Consider the following 24900-nt stretch of genomic DNA (forward strand, 5'->3'; position numbering starts at 1 on the left):
GGTTCATTCTAGAGCCCGACCGATATGGATTTTTGGGGCCGATACCGATTAAAAAAAGCCAGATACCGATATATCGGCCGATATTATTTATGTGTATATTATAATACAGTAGCAATATTATGTATGTGTATTATAGTACAGTACCAGTCAAAAGTTTGGACACACTTTCCTATTGGTGTGTACAAACTTTTGATGGGTACATAGAATACACAGTAAACAGAATAAATATATAAACGTTTTGCAATGATCACTCAAATGTGGTGATCAAACACTTGTGTGACAGATATGTAATGGAGACAGGGTGAATGATAGAATGAGAATGATACATTTGAGCTGTAACCAAACTAGTTTGCATTGCATGTTATATTATATTATATTATAAATACTGTTGCATAATCTTCACTAACAACTTTCTTTTAATTTAGTCACGTTATATAAAACATAACTTGTATCAATAAATGTATCAAAAGTGTCACTGACAAAACCTTATTATCTTCTATTTTTAGTCTTAATTCCTCTATCTCTACCAGTGGAGGAAGAACTCAGATCTTTTTACTAAAGTAAAATTAATAATATCATAATGAAAACGTTTTTAATTACATATGTACACTACTAAACGTGAAACATAGTGTTATACTTATATAAATTATTGCTTGTGTAACGTAGCGTTATAGGCAGAATGAGCTTCAACACTGTCTACACCGGACGCGGCCGTTATTGCTCTCGTCGCAACAGCTGTTTACCCGAGACGCGAAAAAGCGCCCCTTACAAAGCAGAATGGGGCATCAGTTTACTGTCGGAGATTTGTCGCTCGCGCAACACATTTTAATCAATGTTTCATCAACCAATAAGTAGTAAATATAGCAGACAATATAATCAGGACTTCTCAGCTGCACGCTTTCCCTAGTCATCACAAGCTCACACAATACGTGACAGAGGCTGGTAGCAGAGAAATCAATTCTGTGAATTACACTGCGCAAATCAAAAGGAATAGGCTACTACCCTCCGGATGAAGAAGGGTTGGCTCTCAACATAACCTAAAATACTCATTTTATTTTATTTTTCGTGTTCGCATTTACGAGGAAAAAACAATGTTACGGACTGACAAGCTCTGAAGTGCTTTAAAACTTTCGCATAGACCTCAAACAGAAAGCACAAAGCCTCCCATTAAAGTGAATTTCGTTTTGTATTAATTGAATCTAAATTTTAATCAATGTTTCATCAACCAATTGCCTGGATTTAATAAATAAGAAGTAAATATAGCGGACAATAGATAATCTCGACACGGAGGCGCCGGCGCGTGAACTGCAACTCGTCTCATAAATGAACCGATACTCAGCGTATAGATCTGACAAATATATCTAAAGTAGACATTTCAATAATATTGAAATGTCTACTTTTAAACAGAACAATTCAAAACGAAAGACAGACTGCTCTCTGTCTGCTGTAATCCGTATGAAATGTGCATTTCTCTTTGGCGTGTTCACTGAAGATCGCGAGTCAGCGTTGTCAACTTTGCAGCGACACTGACTGAAAACACTTGTTTATTAATAAACAATTAAAATGTCTCCTTGCTATATTTGATGTATTCACAATCATTACTTTTGCCAGTTCTTTGTGACAGCTTTTATGTGCTTTTTTGGCAGCGCCACCCTTACATGAATCACCGCACCCGCATTTTTTTTATATTCATTTATCGGCCATTATAAATGCCGTTACCGATAGTTAGGAAAATGCCTAATATCGGCAGTTAATATCGGCCCACCGATAAATCGCTCGGACTCTAGTTCATTCCCCAAATAGCAAGCGGGAATGATTGACAGATGCGTAAGGCCTATCATTAAAAAGAGACTGAAAATCGACAGCAATAAAGAATCACGCTCGATCACGCTTCCACTCCCGCAGCGCGCCGTCTGACTGAGTTCATAAGCGAGGACAGTAGTCACGATACTTCTGACTCCTGAAGGTAAACGGGCTGGGGTGGATGTGGAAAGTTGAAATATTGTATATAATCTGGATTCGATTATCACACAGGAGTGATCGCATGGATTATTTTAAAATACTCCTTCATTCATGGTCACTCCGATAAGACATACAGCCATGCAAATTATAAAATGCTTAAGTGTTGATGAACAATAAATCTAAATAAAATTAAAATCGCTATGGCTTAGTGATTATGAAAGTGCTGTGATTTGTGGATTACTGATCAGCGCGAGTCTGCAAACAGGCATTTATTTATTCATTCTCAGTGTTGAGAAACGTAGCCTGCATGTGTTACGTTATTGTGTTAATAATAACTAAAGTACCTAATGTTACATAATAATTTTGTATGAAAACTAGCACGTTAGTTACTTATGGATTAAAAAGTACCGTTGAATCAGTGCTGCTCTCTCTCTCTCTCTCACAAACACAGACCACGCACAGAAGGAGAAGATAGCCTAATTAAAATTGACGGTCTAAGTTTAAATTTTGTTCTTGGTTGTTTATTTTCCCTGTCAAAATGTCAGAAAGCATTTTTTATTATCCATCCGTGTTTTTAAAATTCGTTAAATGACGGACGTTTTAGCTACTATTAACACAGCCCTATGTCAGATTCGTCTAACTTATACACTTGACATTCTTTTTAGAATAAGTGATTCGTTTTGCTATTATCGGTCCTGTGACAGGACTCCTGTCTATTCATTGTCAACTGTTTTCTATAAGTATGTTTGTATTGGCTAACGTTTATTCAGCGTCCTGTTTAAAATGTGCAATGTTCAAATGCAAAGACAGCACGTCACAAATAAAAGCCCTTTTTTCTTTTCTTTTTATCAAGTATCATTTTTGGATATTGGAATAATAAATTAAGTAGAACAATCCTAAATGTACACATCTATTTTTTTTTTATTTTTTTTTTACTGTTTTCTAGGGGTTTCTTAATTTTAATCATGATGAATAAAATATATTGCAGTGCAAGTGAAATTTAGGATTTGGGTCGAATTCAAAAAACTTTAGAAGTCAAAACTAGAATTATGAAGATAGGCATGTGTTTGTGTGTGTCTTGCATTCTCAAAAAATAATGACAAAAATATGACAACTCATCACTTTGTGTCAGAAATTAGCGGAGGATAAACTTGCCCTTACTCATCTGTGCCAGGGAAAAAAGTTTTTTTTATATCACCCCTGCAATTAAAGTTCCCAGAGGCCATCTCCTTTAAACAGCAAATATCAGAAAAATCAAGGTCCTCAAATACTGTTCTGGGAGTTAAATGAATAAATAAGCAGTTTGCATTAAAGGAAAAGTTATTGTACCGTTTTTAACCACAACCGACACATCAGAGAGCACAGCTCACTCAAATGTTGGTGCCTGAGCCTCATTTTCATCTGATCACTCCACAACAAGCAGCAACTTACATGCTGATACAAACCTCCATTCCACCATGTGAACAGAAAAACTGATGTTTATACTTGTATTTATTAAGAGTTGATTCTTTTCTGCCAGATTTACAAGCGAGGTACAGAGCGATATTCTGACTTATCATGGGAGGATCTGAAGAAAGAGGTCACTGTCGCAGTGGAAAATGAGGTAAGGTGGCGCTGTTTTCCCCTGTGTTCCTTTCTTTTGTTACCACCAAAATTTTAATTAAACATTGTGCTCAGCTTCAGTCCAGTGTGACCGAGTACGAGTTCTGTCAGGAAGACTACCGCTTGCTGCAGGTGGAGTTCTGGTCGAAGTTTTACGCATGTTGCGTACAGTACCAGGACGTTCTGTCCACGCCACTCGCCCTGCATGTGAGCCCTTCCACAGCCATGGTCTGCGTCCTCAAGAAGGTACCAGATCTCAACCTCACTTCATTTTGTTGAAGTGAAGTAAGAATGTGTGTGTGTGTGTGTGTGCGTAGGTCAAATGAAATCAAAATTGTCCCTATTTGCTGCTTTAGTACACATCGCTTTTCTTAATTTGAATGCTTCATTTATAGATGGCTGTTTGATTTCCTGATCAGCCTGATATAGAAACATTGCCTCAACCAACAGCGACTTTTTTTCTGAAGCCTCCTTCAGGCCATGCTTGCAATTCCTTTACTCTGTACACCATACTCTGGCTGAGTATTGATCAGAATTGTAAAATTATGAGATTCATAAATCCAATGTAACCTAATCGTTTATTTAAAGCAATAATTTGTATTTGAATGGATTTCATGAGAATCTCCAGCCTGGGCAGGACACTCCCTGACTGGTGCTTACAAAACTTACTTCAATTATTTTTAATGCTCTGTCTGACATTAAAATGCAGAAATATTACTTTCATTTTTGTTTTTTGGGAACTGTTCTATTTACCTCTATACTAATAATCCCACTAATCTTAGAACATATTGAAACTTAATTAATTAAGCACTGCAACCAGCAGTGCATTTAGTAGTCTGTTAAGTCTGTGCATGGGAATCACATTTTCTCACTTAAAGGGATAGTTCGGCCAAAAATGATATTTAACACATGCATTACTCACCCTCAAGCCGTTCGAGATGCATATGTCAATCTTGTTTCAGACGAACACATTTTCAGTTATTTTAGAAAATGTCTTAGACCCTTCAGTGGATATAATGTGAAGCAATGGGGTCCACCTCCTTCAAGTCCCAAAATGTGCATACATCCTTCACAAAAGTAATCCATCCGGCTCCAGGGGGATAAACGAAGGCCTTCTGAGGGTAATCCGTGCGGTTTTGTCATAAAAATATACATATTTAAAACTTTATAAATGAAAATATCTGACTTCCGGCAACGATCGATGCGCGTTCACGGGTGATGGAAGTGTTTTGTTTTGCTCTGCTCTCTGGCTGCGCTGGCACGTTCGTTCTACGTCACGACGGTTCCTACGCTGCGTCCTACTCGTACGCCGACTTCCATCACCCGTGAACGCGCGTCGATCGTTGCCGGAAGTCAGATATTTTCATTTATAAAGTTTTAAATGTGTATATTTTTACGACAAAACCGCACGGATTACCCTCAGAAGGCCTTCGTTTATCCCCCTGGAGCCGGATGGATTACTTTTGTGAAGGATGTATGCACATTTTGGGACTTGAAGGAGGTGGACCCCATTGCTTCATATTATATCCACTGAAGGGTCTAAGACATTTTCTAAAATAACTGAAAATGTGTTCGTCTGAAACAAGATTGACATATGCATCTCGAACGGCTTGAGGGTGAGTAATGCATGTGTTAAATATCATTTTTGGCCAAACTATCCCTTTAAAGACCAGGTCACGCTACAGTACGCATTGAATGACATTAATTTGAGTTACTAATTGTGTATAGTACATCAAGTTTCTAGGATTAAAAGTTCTCTCGCATGCCTCAAGTGGCATCAAAAATCTCCTGAATGATGAGCACAACATTCGTAAGTCCAGAGACATGCAGAATAAACACTTATTTATACGGGCTGAGACAACGTACAATTCAGAAGCTCTAATAGCTGGAATATGAAATGACATCTTTTAGATATTTAGAGACTTGTTTAAATGCAATAAATCCATTTTAGACTTTTATGCAATATAATATCTTACCTTTGTTCGCAATGTACCGCACTACATTGTCAAATTTAAAACATTTATTAACAACATAATGTAACAATAACTTCAGTCAATTGTAAACTTAAGCAAAATAACCTGCCATCTAGTTTCTCTTTTGTACTGCAGTCTTCACAGATGACATTCAAGTTCACAACAAAACAAACAAACAGTTGTTGGTTTAACAGATAAATCTATGTTTTTGTGGTACCTGCGGAGATGCCCTGTCATGTTAGTCGTGCTGCCAGTGGAAGAATATGATACCACACACATAGCAGAGCTTGCAAACTGGCTTTTTTGAAGCGTGAACGTTCTCAACATGTTCACATCACTGGAAATCCAAAATACTTCCACGCCGGCGACACAATATCAGGTCAGACGTCCGTGCGTGAAAACATGAACACACTGGAGAGCTGCTTTAAAGTAGAAAATGATGAAACGAGACACTGACACTGTTTTTCGTGTTTAAGGCGAGACACGGCAGGCAAAAACTTCGTTTTTTTTTCACTGGTCAATTTTGAGATTTCAGGATATTTGTCTTAAAACATGTCTTCTTTCAGACTTGTGGTGAAAAAAAGTCTGAAATACACATTTAGGTCTTTATTTTACTACACTTTGTCTGTTTGCGTCTGTAGATTTCTCATAAATTCATCAAAAGTTGGCGTTGTAAATCATCCGTTGCTCCGCTATCGCGATCTGCACCCTGTCATCACACACACTGTTAGAAAGCTCTCTCTCTCCTGTACAATGTTGTCGAATCCAAATATGGTCATTTCCTTTTTATCAGCAACCAATCGTGAAAGTAAAAGGGCGCAAATGCGCAATCTCATTGGCTGATGCTAAATCTTTAAAGCCCGTTTTCTCAAAATGACCTTTCTCTCATACTCAAAGTCCGAAATCTCCACTTCGGTAGCACCTATATACACCAAACTTTCCAGTCTTGTACCTAGTTATATTATGAAGACATTTACAGAGGGATTTGTAAATATATTATTCCTAGCCTGATTTATATAACATTTTATTCCAAAAAACATGGCAAAAATCATTTTTTTAAGGCTATTGACAGTATATTCTGATTTACAGGATAACAAAAGTAGATATCCATAAATCCCTCTGTAATTTTTTTCCCATCTAATATGTGAACACAATGAAAAAATAATTTTGAACCTGGCTTTATCCAATACTCAGATTTCATTTTTTGAAATATATGCAAATTTGTGCATATTTAATTAGACAATGCCTAATTTGCATATTTAAACATTAAATTACAGAAAACTTGTAATACATTTTTTTCTCATCTTAATGTAGGTAATCAACTGGGAAAGTTTCATGGTGATATCTGCTAGTTAAAAAAAATACCCTATTCACCTGTAGTGTCTCGCCTTAATACGGTAAAGCTGCTTGATTTTAAGCAATCTATTTTATATAGTGCTATATAAATAAATGTGACGTGACTTTACTAGAGTGCCGAATTGCAGAACTTGTGCAAAGATATCCACGTTGCTATAATCAGATTCTTTATCAAAAAATGCTTTTTGTTTTCTCAATTTTGTTTATTTTCTTATTGAGATGAAAGCGCGCAGCACATATTTACATATTCATCCAAATGCTGCTCTCAGCAGTGTGGGCGGCATCAGATGTTCGTTAACAGTATATCGCTGGTCATGTATTTCGAACTTCGTTTTACCCCTAAACGAAAAAAGAACTTCGCTGTGAGTATATTTGGGGCTTTATCGGTCAAACAGACCAATAATTAAAAACTGTCCAGTTTCCTCTAGGGTTTTTTCCAGCTGTGGTGGCAGGCCCATTTCCCCAGGGGGCGTGGCCCATGAGTGATATTCCCATTGGCCACGCCCCCTTGCCCCAGGTGTTTAAACCTCCCCTAAGTATTATAATATAAAAGTCTCCAATTAGAGTGGCAAAGCGATTATGTGCATCGCGTGCGCAGAATGATGCACTTGAAGCAACGCGAAGTCACAGCGCACAGCGCTTCGCATTGAAAAGTTCAAAGCACAAAGCGAAAAGATTATATCCATCTATGCTTAATGTATTATATCTATGCAACAGTTTGAGCCTTTTCTTTTAACAGTTTTAAATTTCAGTTACAGTGTGCATGAAGAACAATTCATAGCGCTCTCTACTCCAGTGCTGTAATCTAATAGACACCCGGGAGAAAGGAATATGATTTAGAAAGCGCTATAAACTCCAGCAAGATAAAGTCATTTTATGCAAAGTGCAAACCATAGACCTTTATCTACAAATAAAGAATAATAATGGGAACATTGATCTAGAAGAGACTGTCGTCGTGTTACTGTCGTAACCGAACGCGACGCGCTGTTTTAATGCTGAATGGAGAATGACTGAGGAGAGATGAGTTTCCATTAACCTTAACTTAAAGACTTAAATATTCATTTTTACCTCACATTATGCTATTGAATGACTTTAGAAGTGTTGGAATATAGTGCGAAAACTTTATGGTGCTTTACAATATTTTTTTTATGCCTTTAGCTTTACAATAACACAATAGTAGCCTATACACAATATCAGAGCTCACTGAGAAGCTGCAGCCGTGGCGGGATGATTTTAGGTGTGGCGGCCCGCCACGGCAGAATGAATGTAGCGGAAACACTGCTGTCAGATATCGGCATTGCCGATATATATTGGTTGATCGCTAATCTTTTCACTCTTCTTTTCCAGGGCTTTGTGTCTTTCCTGTTACCCTGCTTTGCAGTCGACCATCTTTACCTCTCCTCGGATGAATACCTGATTTCTGAAGAGGAGACTCCAATTGCTGAGGGTAAGAGGGCAGTGTTTGAGAAACTGTTTCATGAAGTCGTCGTTACTGAATGATGAATAAAATCGCGAAATGGCTCTTAACAATTACTAAATAAACTGTAATTCTAAAACGTTTTCTAATACATGTACAGTATTTCAAGCACGGATTGCTTCTGATATTACTGCACGAGTTTGCTGCATTATCTGCGGGACACCCTTAGCATGTTAGCTAGGGTTCAAAGCGCAAAATGCTAGTAAAAATCGCCATTGCCCTAGCCTGACTTCGTCATACTCATATTCTAGTCAGAATGTGAGTCTGAAACTGCTCCATAGGGCTTTGATTATGAGGCGTGTCTTAACCGAACCAGGAAAAAAAAAAAAACTCTGCACTCAATTGGATAGACCTACAACCAATCAGAGCAACGCAGTAAGTGTTTTTTTATGAGCTACGCAAATTGTCAACAGAACTCAACTACACGCACGCTGGAAGAAGTAGTAAAATAATGAGTGTTGCTTCTTTTACTTGGTCCTCCATGAGTGCGACCAAAGGAGAAACCACAACGACCACAGGGTTTTTATTGCGTCCCATCTTCTTAGCGACCATCAGAGCCAGCTGATAAATTAAACTTTTGCCGAGTCCCGTAGGAAGGACGGCAAACACATCTTTCTGATCGACAAATGCCTTGATTGCAGTTCTCTGTTCGTCTTTTAAAATTAATGCGCTGTCGATTTCTTTTACAACAGACGCGATAGCGGAAGCTATACATCTCAATTCTCCAGCTGCAGTCATCTCTGAGGGAAACCAGTTCAACCCAAGCGCTCTTTGATAACACGATGATTACGTAACTGCAGATCATCTGTCCATCATCGTATAAAGCCCGCCCTGGCAATTTGATTGGCCCGACTAATTCTGAACCGATCATAATTACTCCTCAACGGATCGAGTCCAGACCGAACTTCCCGACCCAAAAAATGTTGTGGGCGGGGTTCGGGCTGGCATCCAGGCTACCATTGCCCGGTAACTTATTAATGAATTTTGACAATGCATGGTTGTGAGAATGTGAGATGGCTCAGTGCCATCATCAAATCGCAACGGTTGTGATGTAATTATATAAATACATAGTCTGACGCGCTGCATTTTTCAGAGTAAAGCACAGCAGTTTCGATTCACAGTAAATGCTATTCTGAAAGTCTGTTTGAGGCGCCTATAATTAGGGTTGGGTACAGAGTACCTATATGACCAGTATGTACCGGACCGAATCAGAACGCAGATTTCAGTGCCTCATTTCGTTGCCACATAACCCTTTGACGCACACAATCACACCGGTGTCATTAGAAGTTTCAGTGCACCACATGATCACCTGCTAAATTCAAATGTGGCGGTTTGGGTGTCAGGGTTTCCTTCTTTTTTTTTTGTCTTCATCCGATCACATGCCTTTTATTAGACTTGGATGTGAGCCGTGACGTCCTGCAGCTGGTTCAGTGTCTGCGCCTGGTGAACGAGTCTCTTCCAGAGGACTTGGCCTATGAGATGGAGAAAGCTCTCGATGACCTACTGTCTCCAGAGAAAGTGTCAGAGAAAATACTGGACGGTCTTCTGGCCAGCGAGTCAGTATGCTTGTATCACTGATTTAATGCAATCACATTAGTAATTGATCAGTTTGATGTCTAAAGTGAAATGTTCTCTTCAGGGTGAATGTGATTCAGGATATTGAAAACAAACTGCAAGACATCTTTAACCCCATTGTTGCCATGAACACACTGCTCCGAGAACTGGACCTTGAAGCTGATGCAGAGACGGACACCAGACCTACTGGTACCATTAAATACTCCTTTTTAAGGGTTCTGTGGTAAATATCTTGTTGTCTGAGATTTTTAAAAGAATACTTTGCCCCAAAAAAATTGTCATTGAAGGACGTATTTCTAATTCTGTCATTTACTTGACTTGTGTCATTGCAAACATGTATAACTTACTTATACATTTACCCACTTTCATGTCTTTCCAAACTGTATGGATTTCTTTTTTTCTGTGGAACACAAAAGAAGGTATTTAGGAAAAATAGATATATTTTGGATTCCAAAGATGAAAGAAAGTCATATAGTTTTGGATCAACATGAGGGCAATTAAATGAAGACAATGTTTTTTTTTGGGTGAACTATCCTTTTAAATTCATAGTCAAAAGTAATATGCGAAAGTCATTGAAAACATAGTGAAGGAAGGCCTTTAACCCTCTGGGGTCTGAGGTGTTTTCGGGGTCCTTGAGATGTTTTGGCATGCTCTGACATTTGTGCTTTTTTCAGTTGCTTATAAACATATTAATGGCACAGGTGAAATTACACTCTATATAGCACACACAGGGCTACCATAATATGTGAGCAACATGTATGTACATGTTTGTATTTTTGAGAGAATATTGTTTATGTGTGGTTATTGAAAAAACTAAAAAATAAAGTTTATAATATAAGGCTACAAATAACATACTAAATATTTGTCCACAAGACTTTTGACTAGTGGATGTTATCGCCTAGAGTTTTTGCTTCAAATTGATCTGAAAATCATTCTGCCTTATCATTCACATAAAACAATAGATTGTTTTAAATTGTGAAAAACATTTTTTTGTTTGCAAAGGCAATATGCGGATGGGCGGAACGGCCCAACCCCCTCATGAATAATTAGGCAGTTCTCACCTGAGCAGTCTGCATACTAATGAGCCTTTCATTCAGGGGTGTCACACAAGAAAGAATGCAAGGACAATATATATACACTACCGTTCAAAAGTTTGGGGTCAGTGAGAATTTTATTTTTATTTTTTGGAGGAAAGAAAACAATACTTTTATTTATCAAGGAATAATTAATTTGATCGAAAGTGACAGTAAAGACATTTATAATGTTACAAAAGTCTTTTGAACTTCCTATTCATCAAAGAATCCTAAAACAAACAAAAAAACTGTACAACTGACAGACCAACAACTGTTTCAACATTGATAATAATAATAAATGTTTCTTGAGCATCAAATCCTCATATTATACTGATTTGTGAAGGATCATTTGACACTGAAGACACTGACACTGGTGATGCTGAAAATTCAGCTTTGATCACAGGAATAAATTACACTTTACTATATATTCACACAGAAAACAGCTGATTTACACTGGAGATAATATTTAATACTATAACTGATTTTTGTTGTATTTTTAATCAAATAAGCGCAGCCATGGTTAGCAGAAGAGAATTCTTTTAAAAGTATTTAAAATCGTACCGACCCCAAACTTTTGAACGGTAGTGTATATAAATAAATAAATGTTTATACACACACACACATACACTCACCGGCCACTTTATTAGGTACCCCATGCTAGTAACGGGTTGGACCCCCTTTTGCCTTCAGAACTGCCTCAATTCTTCGTGGCATAGATTCAACAAGGTGCTGGAAGCATTCCTCAGGGAGTTTGGTCCATATTGACATGATGGCATCACACAGTTGCCGCAGATTTGTCGGCTGCACATCCATGATGCGAATCTCCCGTTCCACCACATCCCAAAGATGCTCTATTGGGTTGAGATCTGGTGACTGTGGAGGCCATTTTAGTACAGTGAACTCATTGTCATGTTCAAGAAACCAATTTGAAATGATTAGAGCTTTGTGACATGGTGGAAGTAGCCATCAGAGGATCGGTACATGGTGTCCATAAAGGGATGGACATGGTCAGAAACAATGCTCAGGTAGGCCGTGGCATTTAAACGATGCCCAATTGGCACTAAGGGGCCTAAAGTGTGCCAGTAAAACATCCCCCACACCATTACACCACCACCACCAGCCTGCACAGTGGTAACAAGGCATGATGGTTCCATGTTCTCATTCTGTTTACGCCAAATTCTGACTCTAACATCTGAATGTCTCAACAGAAATCGAGACTCATCAGACCAGGCAACATTTTTCCAGTCTTCAACTGTTCAATTTTGGTGAGCTCTTGCAAATTGTAGCCTCTTTTTCCTATTTGTAGTGGAGATGAGTGGTACCCGGTGGAGTCTTCTGCTGTTGTAGCCCATCCGCCTCAAGGTTGTGCGTGTTGTGGCTTCACAAATGCTTTGCTGCATACCTCGGTTGTAACGAGTGGTTATTTCAGTCACTGTTGCCCTTCTATCAGCTCGAACCAGTCTGGCCATTCTCCTCTGACCTCTGGCATCAACAAGGCATTTCCGCCCACAGAACTGCCGCTCACTGGATGTTTTTTCTTTTTCGGACCATTCTCTGTAAACCCTAGAGATGGTTGTGCGTGAAAATCCCAGTAGATTAGCAGTTTCTGAAATACTCAGACCAGCCCTTCTGGCACCAACAATCATGCCACGTTCAAAGTCACTCAAATCACCTTTCTTCCCCATACTGATGCTCGGTTTGAACTGCAGGAGATTGTCTTGACCATGTCTACATGCCTAAATGCACTGAGTTGCCGCCATGTGATTGGCTGCTTAGAAATTAAGTGTTAACGAGCAGTTGGACAGGTGTACCTAATAAAGTGGCCGGTGAGTGTATATATATATATATATATATATATATAAACAAACAATCAAAATTTAAATGAAAGCCAAAAGCACATTTATAGTCACACCTTTTAGCCATCCACATACCATTTTTAGCCATCCACCGCGGTAAAAATAAACCAGTCGCATTGCAAAGTCGTTCGCGAAACGACCGCCAGGTGGCGCAAAGGGACATTTAGCAAAACGTAAGTGGGGCTAATGTCTATTAACAGTAGCCTAAGGATGAAATACTACAAGTTATGGTAATTTCCAAATAAGCCTACAACAAATTGTTGGTCATACAGATAAGATATAATCTTTTAAAACTTTAAAAGGCTAAAGTAGGCCTACACTCTCACAGGCTAAAGACAAAACGTTTTCTCGCTCATGTCAGAAACAGACGTTTGGGTATTTCTCAGTGAGAAAATTCATAGCTGAGCGGTAGAACTTACGGTTCATCATCAAGATGACACGGGTTCAAATCCCGCACAAACATGGTCTGCTGTAAATTTTATATTTATTATTGCAAAGAGATTTGTCTAGCTCTAAAACTCTGTTACACCATACAGTTTTTTTTTTTTGCTTATATTTATAAAATACAATTATCATGCATTTCCATTTCACACTAAGTAAAAATACAAAAAAAACAAAATAGTATCCAACAGAACGACTTTGCATCTGTATAATAATAGGCTACCAATCGTAATTTCAAAAGCAGTTCTGTAAAAAAATAAATTATATATAGCCTATATACACTCACCTAAAGGATTATTAGGAACACCATACTAATACTGTGTTTGACCCCCTTTCGCTTCAGAACTGCCTTAATTCTATGTGGCATTGATTCAACAAGGTGCTGAAAGCATTCTTTAGAAATGTTGGCCCATATTGATAGGATAGCATCTTGCAGTTGATGGAGATTTGTGGGATGCACATCCAGGGCACGAAGCTCCCGTTCCACCACATCCCAAAGATGCTCTATTGGGTTGAGATCTGGTGACTGTGGGGGCCATTTTAGTACAGTGAACTCATTGTCACGTTCAAGAAACCAATTTGAAATGATTCGAGCTTTGTGACATGGTGCATTATCCTGCTGGAAGTAGCCATCAGAGGATGGGAACATGGTGGGCATAAAGGGATGGACATGGTCAGAAACAATGCTCAGGTAGGCCGTGGCATTTAAACGATGCCCAATTGGCACTAAGGGGCCTAAAGTGTGCCAAGAAAACATTCCCCACACCATTACACCACCACCACCAGCCTGCACAGTGGTAACAAGGCATGATGGATCCATGTTCTCATTCTGTTTACGCCAAATTCTGACTCTACCATCTGAATGTCTCAACAGAAATCGAGACTCATCAGACCAGGCAACATTTTTCCAGTCTTTAACTGTCCAATTTTGGTGAGCTCTTGCAAATTATAGCCTCTTTTTCCTATTTGTAGTGGAGATGAGTGGTACCCGGTGGGGTCTTCTGCTGTTGTAGCCCATCCGCCTCAAGGTTGTGCGTGTTGTGGCTTCACAAATGCTTTGCTGCATACCTCGGTTGTAACGAGTGGTTATTTCAGTCAAAGTTGCTCTTCTATCAGCTTGAATCAGTCGGCCCATTCTCCTCTGACCTCTAGCATCAACAAGGCATTTTCGCCCACAGGACTGCCGCATACTGGATATTTTTCCCTTTTTTACACCATTCTTTGTAAACCCTAGAAATGGTTGTGCGTGAAAATCCCAGTAACTGAGCAGATTGCGAAATACTCAGACCGGCCCGTCTGGCACCAACAACCATGGCACACTCAAAATTGCTTAAATAACCTTTCTTTCCCATTCTGACATTCAGTTTGGAGTTCAGGAGATTGTCTTGACCAGGACCACACCCCTAAATGCAGTGAAGCAACTGCCATGTGATTGGCTGATTAGATAATTGCATTAATGAGAAATTGAACAGGTGTTCCTAATAATCCTTTAGGTGAGTGTATATAGGCTATATATATATTATTTTTTTTATTCCAGGCTCTCATGCCACAGCCCCGATTTCTCACGCTGAAGTGTCAACCCGGTCGGTCAAATTCCTGAAGGATATAGTTTATCTATAGATACCTGTTGAGCCACTCGTGATCGACTAGTTATTATACCGCAAATTAGTTAAAATATCCCGTAATCTATCTAGAGCGAGCGTGCATGCGAGACGGATATTGTGCTCCAAACCGTGCGCGCGCATGGCAGAGAGGTCTGTTCCCTACAACCTAGAGTTTTTAAAAACATGGTTTTAAGTAAAGTGTGATTTGCCAGGGGGGATTGTGATTTCCTTCTGGTCTAAACATCCCTGCTTCTGCTGAATTATTTTAATCCCCACACCCCTCCCTCCACAGCTAATCAATGCTATAGGCTACTTCACCAATATCAAATATAAAATAGAGATATGCAACAGGCACGTTTAAACGACAAACAATAAAATCAAAACCAGCGTTTCAGTTGTTCATTAGTTCCAGTGGCCTTAATGCATGCACGGCTTTTCAAATTTCACAAAGCGTGTTGAGATTATTTTGAATGAAATATTGAAGTTTATAATTAAGTGTTTTGGCACACCACGCCGAGTGGCCCTATGCATTTTTCTAAAGTCGGGTTTTATTCTGGCATGGTGAGTTAGTGTTCGACAAACACGGCGGCGCGTTCATTTAGATTAATTTATTTTTCTCATTATTACAGCTAAAATAACTTAGTAGGCGACTCCGTAATTTTTTGGTCATACAGATAAGAGTAGAGTAGCTTACATCGTTCAAAACTGTAAACTTGTATTCATATTAGGCTAACGACAAAAACAGTATAGGCTATCTGTCGTCTCTGTCTCCGGGAACTGCGCGTCACAAAAATGAACCGAAAGCCACTTCAGCTCAGTCACGATAAGAAATCGGCTATGTCTAAAGCCTTTAAATGTCTAAATATTTAGGCTAATAAATGTTATCTGATTATAGGCTAATCCATATGAAAACTAGAGGAACAGAGGATCTACTCAAACATGCAATGTAAGCGCTTCCCAATGAGAAAATGACAAGACAAGGGTGAAAATCTCGCTCTAATTAAATGTAGGCTAAATCGCCCTGAATTAAAATGTAAAAACAGATCAAATAATGTATTTGTCGAAATGTTGCGATATTGTTTCATTTAAGTTCATAATTGTTCTATAAATGTTATTTAATTTAGCAGCATTACCACGAAGCACCGTGTTTCGATATTTATTTGAATAATACAAAATCAAATAAAAACTTAATTCACAAATTGCATGCCTGGTTGTAAGGATCCAAAGATCCCTGTAGAATTTAATATTGAGTTGAACATTTTGTTCATGACAACAAATTAACAAGCGTTTTTTCAGATTATATTTAGTTTTGCTTGGAAAAAGCTGCCCCAAACCAGTTTTATTTCATCAATTATTGAAATAATGAAATATTTAGTAATAAACTTTTATGACAGAAATATCACTAGGCTACATGTAATTCCATTTAATTCCTTCATTATCAACACTGTCTAGAATAGCGATTTAAGTCTGAATTGCGACTTCTCTTTGTGTTAAGTCAGCCTCAGACTCCGATAGCCTGTGGGGGGTTGGAGGGACAGTTGCTGAACAAAGGTGTTAATGTTCCTCTTTCACATGGAGAGTGTCGGATAGCCAGCCTGATGAGCAGGCAAAATTATTGTAAGGATAAATCTGTGTCCAAATGTAGGCCCCATATTTTATATAAATTTATAATAGTAGTTTTAGTATATTATAAATATTGTAGTTTATTTATTGTAGCCTATTTAAAGTTTTTTTTTCACACAAAATTTCAATTGAAGTTATTGTACGGTGAATTCAACAAGGCATGCTGTATCTTTGAAGCAACAATTAAAGGCTAAATAATTTTTTCGTGATTTGTATGGCTGACACGCAGCGACATATACAGTAGTATTATCAGAGCGAGGGAGACTAAATAAACTTGTTAAAAAGAGATCCAGCGCGAGAGAGGCAAAGAGAAACGCATGTTTTTAATTTAAATATGTTTCTTTGGACAATTTTCGTTTTGTACTGTTTTAATTGTTTAATTTAGCTGTAATTTCTTTGGCAATACGAATTTAAAATGTCGCAAGAATAAGATTAGCCTAGTGTTTCTTATTTTGCATCGCAAAAGAAATAAACTCTAAACCGATGCAACCCTGTTTTAAATAAAAAAAAACTGTCCCGACACTTTATTTAAACCTTGAAATGTTCGAACTTGGTTTCAAACATAAGTAATTTTTGTGTTCTTTTACATTACACAATAATTTAGCAGACTAAAGACGAGCTTCTTCATTTTCTGACGCAATCGGCTGACAATCTTCCTTCATCAGTTTTTGTCGTTTGTGCAGCGGCTGCGGTTCTACAGGAATGTAGCAAATTTATGTTGTAATGATAATCAAACAAAACTCTTGACTTTAAATAAGTAAACAGATATAAACAGTTACCTATTTAAGCATCAAGGTGGGAAAATATAAACGTAGGACAACATCGGTTAACAACATGTATGCTACATTGAGATTCGATCTCGGGTCAAATGAAGCTCCTCGAAGCTCGTGTCGTTGCGTTGATCACTGAGCTACCGTCTGTACGCTGATAAAGTTGTAAAGCCTCATTCATGTAGCCTAAATGTTTTTATTGCAATGTTTTATGTTGAAATGTTTTCATTATTTATTCAATTACATTTCAGTAGCCTAATTTCAGTATTGTGATTATGAATTATTTTAACTACATTTCACTTGTTGAATTCTTCTGCTACCAGCTTTCAATCGCTCTGAATCAGCGCGGTGCGGCAGCAGATTACGCATTAGAGAGAATAAACCGGAATAAACAAACACTTTTCAGAGTCTATGATTGTAGCGCCTCTTAGCGGTAAAAGGCAGCAAATACACCACACATTTTACCGCCGCGGTGGAACGGCTGATGTGGGCATTGTCATGGCTTGCCTCAACATTTGCGTTTGAATAGCGTGCGTCCTCCGTGGGCGTGTCAGATTAACGCGTAATGAAGTGTAATGAGCTGGGGAAAAAAATACTGACAGCACTCTCTTTTTATACAGATTGCATAAACTGAGAATATTTGTTTTTTATATAAATTACTTCATTTAAAAGAAGAGAATTTAAGCTTCATAAAGAAAAACCTCTCGTGCCTGTGTGACAAGTAATCGCGGAGTTACAGTTAATCTTAGGACGCGTTTCAGAATGGACTTCACTGACAGAGAGAACGCAGAACTCGCATCATGTTTGTTTTTCTTTATTTGGTGAAAAGCACAACACTTTGTTTTTATTGTGAGTATCCACAAAAAAATAGAAACTTAACAGGATCTAATGATGTACAACACTTATATGTAAGATCAAAATTAACCGAGTATTTTGAGTCTCTTTTACACTGATAAGAAAAAAAAGCGAGACAATCGCGCCGGCGCGATAGCCAACCCCAGGGGGTTAAAGGATAATACCAAAAGACAAGTTTGTAAAAAAAAAAAAAAAATCGTTCTTCATGACAACAAAATAAGCAAAGTCTTGATTTTTTTTATTATACCTAAAAAAAAATCAGTTAACATAAATGGTTCTTAGCTTTTGCCTTTATAGCCATATGATGTACTGTTTACCCAAACACAGTTTTTTTTATACATTCATCGATTTTTATAATTATTATTCGGAGCATAATGGCTCAGTGGTTCATGTAGATTGTCTACAAACCGGAAGGTTGGTGGTTCAGTCCTCGGTTCCACCTGACCAAGTGTCGAGGTGTCCATGAGCAAGACGCCTAACCCCAGCTGCTCCCGACGAGCTGGATGGCGTCTTGTATGGCTGACACCGCCGTCGGTGTATGAATGAGTGAGTGAATGGGTGAATGTGAGGCAAAATGTGTAAAGTGCTTTGGTGGCCATTAGGTCTATGAAAGCGCTATATAAATGCAGTCCATTTACCATTATTAAATATCAAGAGCAATAATCAAAATAATGACTTTTGTCATATTATAGTCCTAACCTGTAATGAGTTCCTGTTTTCTAATTTTCTAATTTATAGTCTGTAGACTATTTACATTATCTAATTGTTGTGTAAATACATCTTTGAGCAGCATTAAACAGTCAAAAAAGTTTCCTTACAAAGGTTCAAAAATGCCCCTGGAAATGAATTTCAGGAGGCAAATGTTGGAAAATAGTTAAATTTGTTTTAATAAATACTACATATAATATTTTTTATGAAAACAAGTTTGTATGGAAATGGTATGTAGAACTAAAGAAAATACTCAATCAACTAAAAAGAGAAACAAAATATGAATAAAACAATGTTTGAAATAAATGCTATACAAAAGTTTTATTTTTATTCTGTTAAAAAATAAATGTTGTCGTTGTAATCAGGGTTTGAAATTTTTTCACTCAACGTTATTTGTTGCATAGTGACGGCATGTTCAAGTAAGCCAGATATGCGCAGATTCTACGCAATATGCTGTATTTAATATATAATGATGACTCACGAGTTGAGTATTTGCGCTAAATCTGCGCAGATTTGGCTTACAAGAACTTCCCCAGCAAAGAGAGTAAACAATACGTAACACGTCAAATTGGCTAGTGATTTGACAGCGTTACCCGCCACAGTTGATTTTTACCAGCATTTGGCGGATTGGCGGGTGTAAATTTCAAACACTGGTAGTAATACATTAAATATTCAAGATATAAAAACACCATGGTTTTGACCACACAATGAAATTCTTACTTTGAATGTCTCCCTTACACAACATATACTATAATGCAGTGGTTTTCAAAACCTGGGTCACGACTCTCGGGTGGGTCGCGAGAATTAAAAAATGGGTCGCCAGTGATTTAGATTTTCTAATAAAATTAATATTAATAATAATAATAGCTTTGAAACAACGAAACAAACTGAATGCTTCTCCTGACATGCGTGTTGCCCTCTCGTCCTGCGAACCGGCTTGGGACCAGATTATGCAGAATAAGCAGGCCCTTTTCATTAATACACAAAACACGCACTCGTTCGCTCCACCCGCAACACACACACGTTCGCTCCATCGGCAGCAACACACTAACACTCGTCGTTCCTTCCTAGGGCTGTCAAAATTACTCAAATGACGTTCTAAAAAAATCCCTCTAAAAAAACACATAGGCTATATTCGAACTATTCGAACATCTGGTTGTGCATTTTGTCAATGACGCGCATTACGTCAATAACAGGTCAAATTAATACAAAGAGACATAACTACTTGAATAGGTAGTTTATTTAAGATTAAACATATTTGACAACGTATTACCTACACAAAAACAAGTTGCCTAAATCAACTAATGGCCAAGACCGCAGAGCTCACCCTCGCTCGCACTCGAGTCGCAGGCACTCTCTCTCTCTCTCTCTCTCTCTCTCTCTCTCTCTCTCTCTCTCTCTCTCTCTCTCTCTCTCTCTCTCTCTCTCTCTTCTCTCTCTCTCTCTCTCTCTCTCTCTCTCTCTCTCTCTCTCTCTCTCTCTCTCTCTCTCTCTCTCTCTCCCTCACCTCACGCTCTCTGTGCATAACGGTTTAAATGAACAACAACAATAAAAATGTTGAGTGCTGATCAAGAGTTTTGTGCAAGCAATTTAAGGTCGCGACTCTTGTCCCAAATATAGCAGGCTTCATTCAGTGATTGAAACAAATAATATTAACATTAATTTAAGTTTTACAGTATATAGAACCGACATTGAACGCTCCGAGCGAGCTGTGCTGTGGTAAACATGGAACTTTTCCTTGACATGAAACGGTAAATAATCAAACCAGTTGAAGCCTGGGGTGCATGGAACTGCTGTATCTAACCTACCTTATTCATGCAATAAATAAGAAATTAAAAAAAAACTTTCAGCAGTGCTGTGCTAGTGCGAGTCTTGTGACCTGTCCCTGATCCCTCAGGCAGCGCCCACTCGCAAAGCAGACAGCCGCGCCTCTGATACCGCGGGCGTGTTTTTCCACATTCGAATGTTAATTTTCACATTCGAAATTCTGTTTAAAACTATTCGAATATATAGGCCTATTCGAATTTAGAATATTTGTTGACAGCCCTATTCTCATTTGAATTATCATTTGAATTATAAATATGTTTGATTTTAAATAATAATAAAATAATCAACCTAATATAAAAATCACACTGCTCTGTTTAAATAGTCGGTACATTTTTGCGCATGTGAAAAGGATGATTTTTTTCCTGTCAATATTGCAACGTGAGTGAAGTTGCTACAAAGCCTATAATAAAGAATAGTTTACCATCAAATACATCACGAATGTTAAAATATTTTGATTCTAATGAGAGAGTTTGGCTATGCATAATGCCCCTTACTTTTACTTTCCCTTTAAATTAGCCTATTTCGTTTTGGCTTGTTTAGTTATTATTTTTGTTATTCTTGTTCTGTTCTGTATATAATGAATATTACATTTAAAGAGTTTGTTGTGGAATATGTTTTGTGTATTTGTATTTTTTTAAGCATGCAGCAAACGATAAGCTATTAATTGGTTAAAAGTCCTGTATGTAGGCCTATAGCTTGATCAAATTATTTCAGAATCGACTTTGCGTTGCAATCGCGTCAAGGATCAGCAAGTGCACGTGCATCATCAAAAGTGGTTAAAAAAAGTGCTGAGATGATTTTTTTCTGCGCACAAGCCTATGGGTCGCGTAAAAAAAAAAAAAGGGTCCCTCTTGAAAAAGTTTGAAAACCACTGCTATAATGAACACGTTACATGAACAAAAGTTAGGGATGCTCCGATTGATCGGACGCCGATCATGATCGGCTGATATTGGCTAAAAATAGATTGATCGGTGAACCCCAAAAGCGCCGATCAAAAAAGCCGATCACGTGACGTAAATTACTTGCGCGACTTTTTCCCACCTGCATGCGCGGCGCACGGGCACACAACAGCAGAGCGGAGCTTGGCAGTGGCAACATGAGTTGAGTTCTCCTTCACCGGAACGAATAGGGAGTCTCCCAACGGATTGAAGATAATTATATTGGTGGTCCCCCCCCCCCAAATAAAGTTAATTCATAGTTAGTTTCATTTCTACAAATGGTGCAAAGTCTGCTAGATTATAGATAAAAGTTTCCCATTTCCCTGCCATTCTGTGATCGGCAGTGATCGCAATCGGCAGATCATGATTTTGATGATCGGCCCCAAAAATGCTGATCGGAGCATCTCTACAAGAAGTGCAAATATGCATTGTGCAACAATAAAGGTATCAGTCAGTGAAGATAATGGGAAGTTGGTGTTTCATGCGTTTAGGAATTTAATGGCTTGTGGATAAACTGTTCGAGTCTTTTTGTCCTTGATTTGTCCCAGACGGCAGACGTGTTAACCCTCTGGGGACCAGAAACGCGCCCGCGCGTTTTGCCGTTTTTTTTTCACATAGCAGAAAAATAGACTTAAAATACTCTGTTGATTTTGATCGTACATATAAGTGTTATACATCAATCGATCCTGTTAATTGTCTATTATTTTTCTGTATACTCACAATAAAAACAAAGTTTTGTGCTTTTTGTCAAATAAAGAAAAATAAACATGATGCGAGTTTTGCCTTCTCTCTGTCAGTGCAGTCCATTCTGAAACACGTCCGAAAAATTAACTCTAACTCTGCAAATACTTGTCATACAGGCACGAGAGGTTTTTCTTTATGAAGCTTGAATTCTCTTCTTTTTAATGATGTAATTTATATAAAAAACAAATATTCTCAGTTTATGTAATCTGTATGAAAAGAGAGTGCTGTCAGATTTTTTTTCCCCAGCTCATTACACTTCATTACGCGTTAATCTGACACGCCCACGGAGGACGCGCGCTATTCAAACGCAAATGTCGAGGCAAGCCATGACAATGCCCACATCAGCCGTTCCACCGCGGCGGTAAAATGTGGGGTGTATTTGCTGCCTTTTACCGCCAAGAGGCGCTACAATCATAGACTCTGAAAAGTGTTTGTTTATTCTCTCTAATGCGTAATCTGCTGCCGCACCGCACTGATTCAGAGCGTTTGAAAGCTGGTAGTGGTAGCAGATGAATTCAACAAGTGAAACGTAGTTAAAATAATTCATAATCACAATACTGAAATTAGGCTACTGAAATGAAATTGAATAAATAATGAAAAAGTAAAACATTGCAATAAAAACAGTCACAGACGTATAGACGATAGCTCAGTGGTTAACGCAACAACACGAGCTTCGAGGAGCTTCAATCGACTCGGATCGAATCTCAATGTAGCATACATGTTGTTAACCGATGTTGCCCTACAGCGTTTATGTTTAACCTTCTTGATGCTTAAATAGCTAACTGTTTATAACTGTTTACTTATTTAAAGTCAAGAGTTTTGTTTAATTATTATTACAACATAAATTTGCTACATTCCTGGAACCGCAGCCGCTGCACAAAGGACAAAAACTGATGAAGGAAGATTGTCAGCCGATTGCATCAGAAAATGAAAATGAAGAAGCACGTCTTTAGTCTGCTAAATTATTGTGTAATGTAAAAGAACACTAAAATTACTTAAGTTTGAAACCAAGTTCGAACATTTCAAGGTTTAAATAAAGTGTCGGGACAGTTTTTTTTATTTAAAACAGGGTTGCATCGGGTTTAGAGTTTATTTCTTTTGCGATGCAAAATAAGAAACACTAGGCTAATCTTATTCTTGCGACATTTTAAATTTGTATTGCCAAAGAAATGACAGCTATATTAAACAATTAAAACAGTAGGCCTACAAAACGAAAATTGTCCAAAGCAACATAATTAAATTAAAACATGCGTTTTTCTTTGCCTCTCTCGCGCTGAATCTCTTTTTAACAAGTTTATTTAGTCTCCCTCGCTCTCCATATGAAAGAGGAACATTAACACCTATGCCTATTGTCCTGCGCGCTCGATACAGCACTGAACTGTCCCTCCAACCCCCCACCGGCTATTGGAGTCTGAGGCTGATTTAACACAAAGAGAAGTCACAATTCACACTTAAATCGCTATTCTAGACAGTGTTGATAATGAAGGAATTAAATGATTTAAGTTACATGTAGCCTAGTGATATTTCTGTCATAAAAGCTTATTACTAAATATTTAATTATTTCAGTAATTGATGAAATAAAACTGGTTTGGGCCAGCTTTTTCCAAGCAAAACTAAATATAATCTGAAAAAACGCATGTTAATTTGTTTTCATGAACAAAATGTTCAACTCAATATTAAAGTCTACAGGGATCTTTGGATCCTTTCAACCAGGCATGCAATTTGTGAATTAAGTTTTTTTATTTTTATTTTTTATTCAAATAAATATCGAACCACGGTGCTTCGTGGTAATGCTGCTAAATTAAATAACATGTATTGAATAATTATGAACTTAAATGAAACAATATCGCAACATTTCGACAAATGCATTATTTGATCTGTTTTTACATTTTAATTCAGGGCGATTTAGCCTGCTACATTTAATTAGAGCGAGATTTTCACCCTTGTCTTGTCATTTTCTCATTGGGAAGCGCTTACAGGCTACATGTTTGAGTACATCCTCTGTACCTCTCGTTTTCATATGGATTACATAATCAGATAACATTTATTAGCCAGAATATTTAGACATTTAAAGGCTTTAGACAGAGCCGATTTCTTATAGTGACTGAGCTGAAGTGGCTTTCGGTTCATTTTTGTGACGCGCAGTTCCCGGAGACAGAGACGACAGATAAACTGTTTTTGTCGTTAGCAAAAGTTCGAATAAAACCCGACTTTAGAAAAATGCATAGGGCCACTCGGCGTGGTCTGCCAAAACACTTAATTATAAACTTCAATATTTCATTCAAAATAATCTCAAAACGCTTTGTGAAATTTTGAAAAGCCGTGCATGCATTAAGGCCACTTGAACTAATGAACAACTGAAACGCTGGTTTTGATTTTATTGTTTGTCGTTGTTTAAACGTGCTTGTTGCATATCTCTATTTTATATTTGATATGGTCTATTGGTGAAGTAGCCTATAGCATTGATTAGCTGTGGAGGGAGGGGTGTGGGGATTCAAATAATTCAGCAGAAGCAG

The 24900-nt window shown here is 37.9% G+C and overlaps 1 protein-coding gene across 2 annotated transcripts in view; it reads left to right on the forward strand.

Annotated features, from left to right (window-relative positions):
- nup160 (nucleoporin 160) overlaps positions 1 to 24900 on the forward strand; it is a 154566-nt gene that overhangs the window by 62745 nt on the left and 66921 nt on the right. For both annotated transcript variants that reach the window (XM_056252058.1, XM_056252059.1), the window contains exons 11-15: positions 3482 to 3565; positions 3640 to 3810; positions 8241 to 8340; positions 9764 to 9926; positions 10010 to 10134. In XM_056252058.1, coding sequence (XP_056108033.1) covers positions 3482 to 3565; positions 3640 to 3810; positions 8241 to 8340; positions 9764 to 9926; positions 10010 to 10134 — 643 coding nt within the window. The remainder of the gene's footprint in view (positions 1 to 3481; positions 3566 to 3639; positions 3811 to 8240; positions 8341 to 9763; positions 9927 to 10009; positions 10135 to 24900) is intronic.

Source organism: Rhinichthys klamathensis, unplaced genomic scaffold (genome assembly GCF_029890125.1).
Source record: "Rhinichthys klamathensis goyatoka isolate OS25496 unplaced genomic scaffold, OSU_Roscu_1.1 h1tg000092l_1, whole genome shotgun sequence".
Taxonomy (NCBI): Eukaryota; Metazoa; Chordata; class Actinopteri; order Cypriniformes; family Leuciscidae; genus Rhinichthys; species Rhinichthys klamathensis.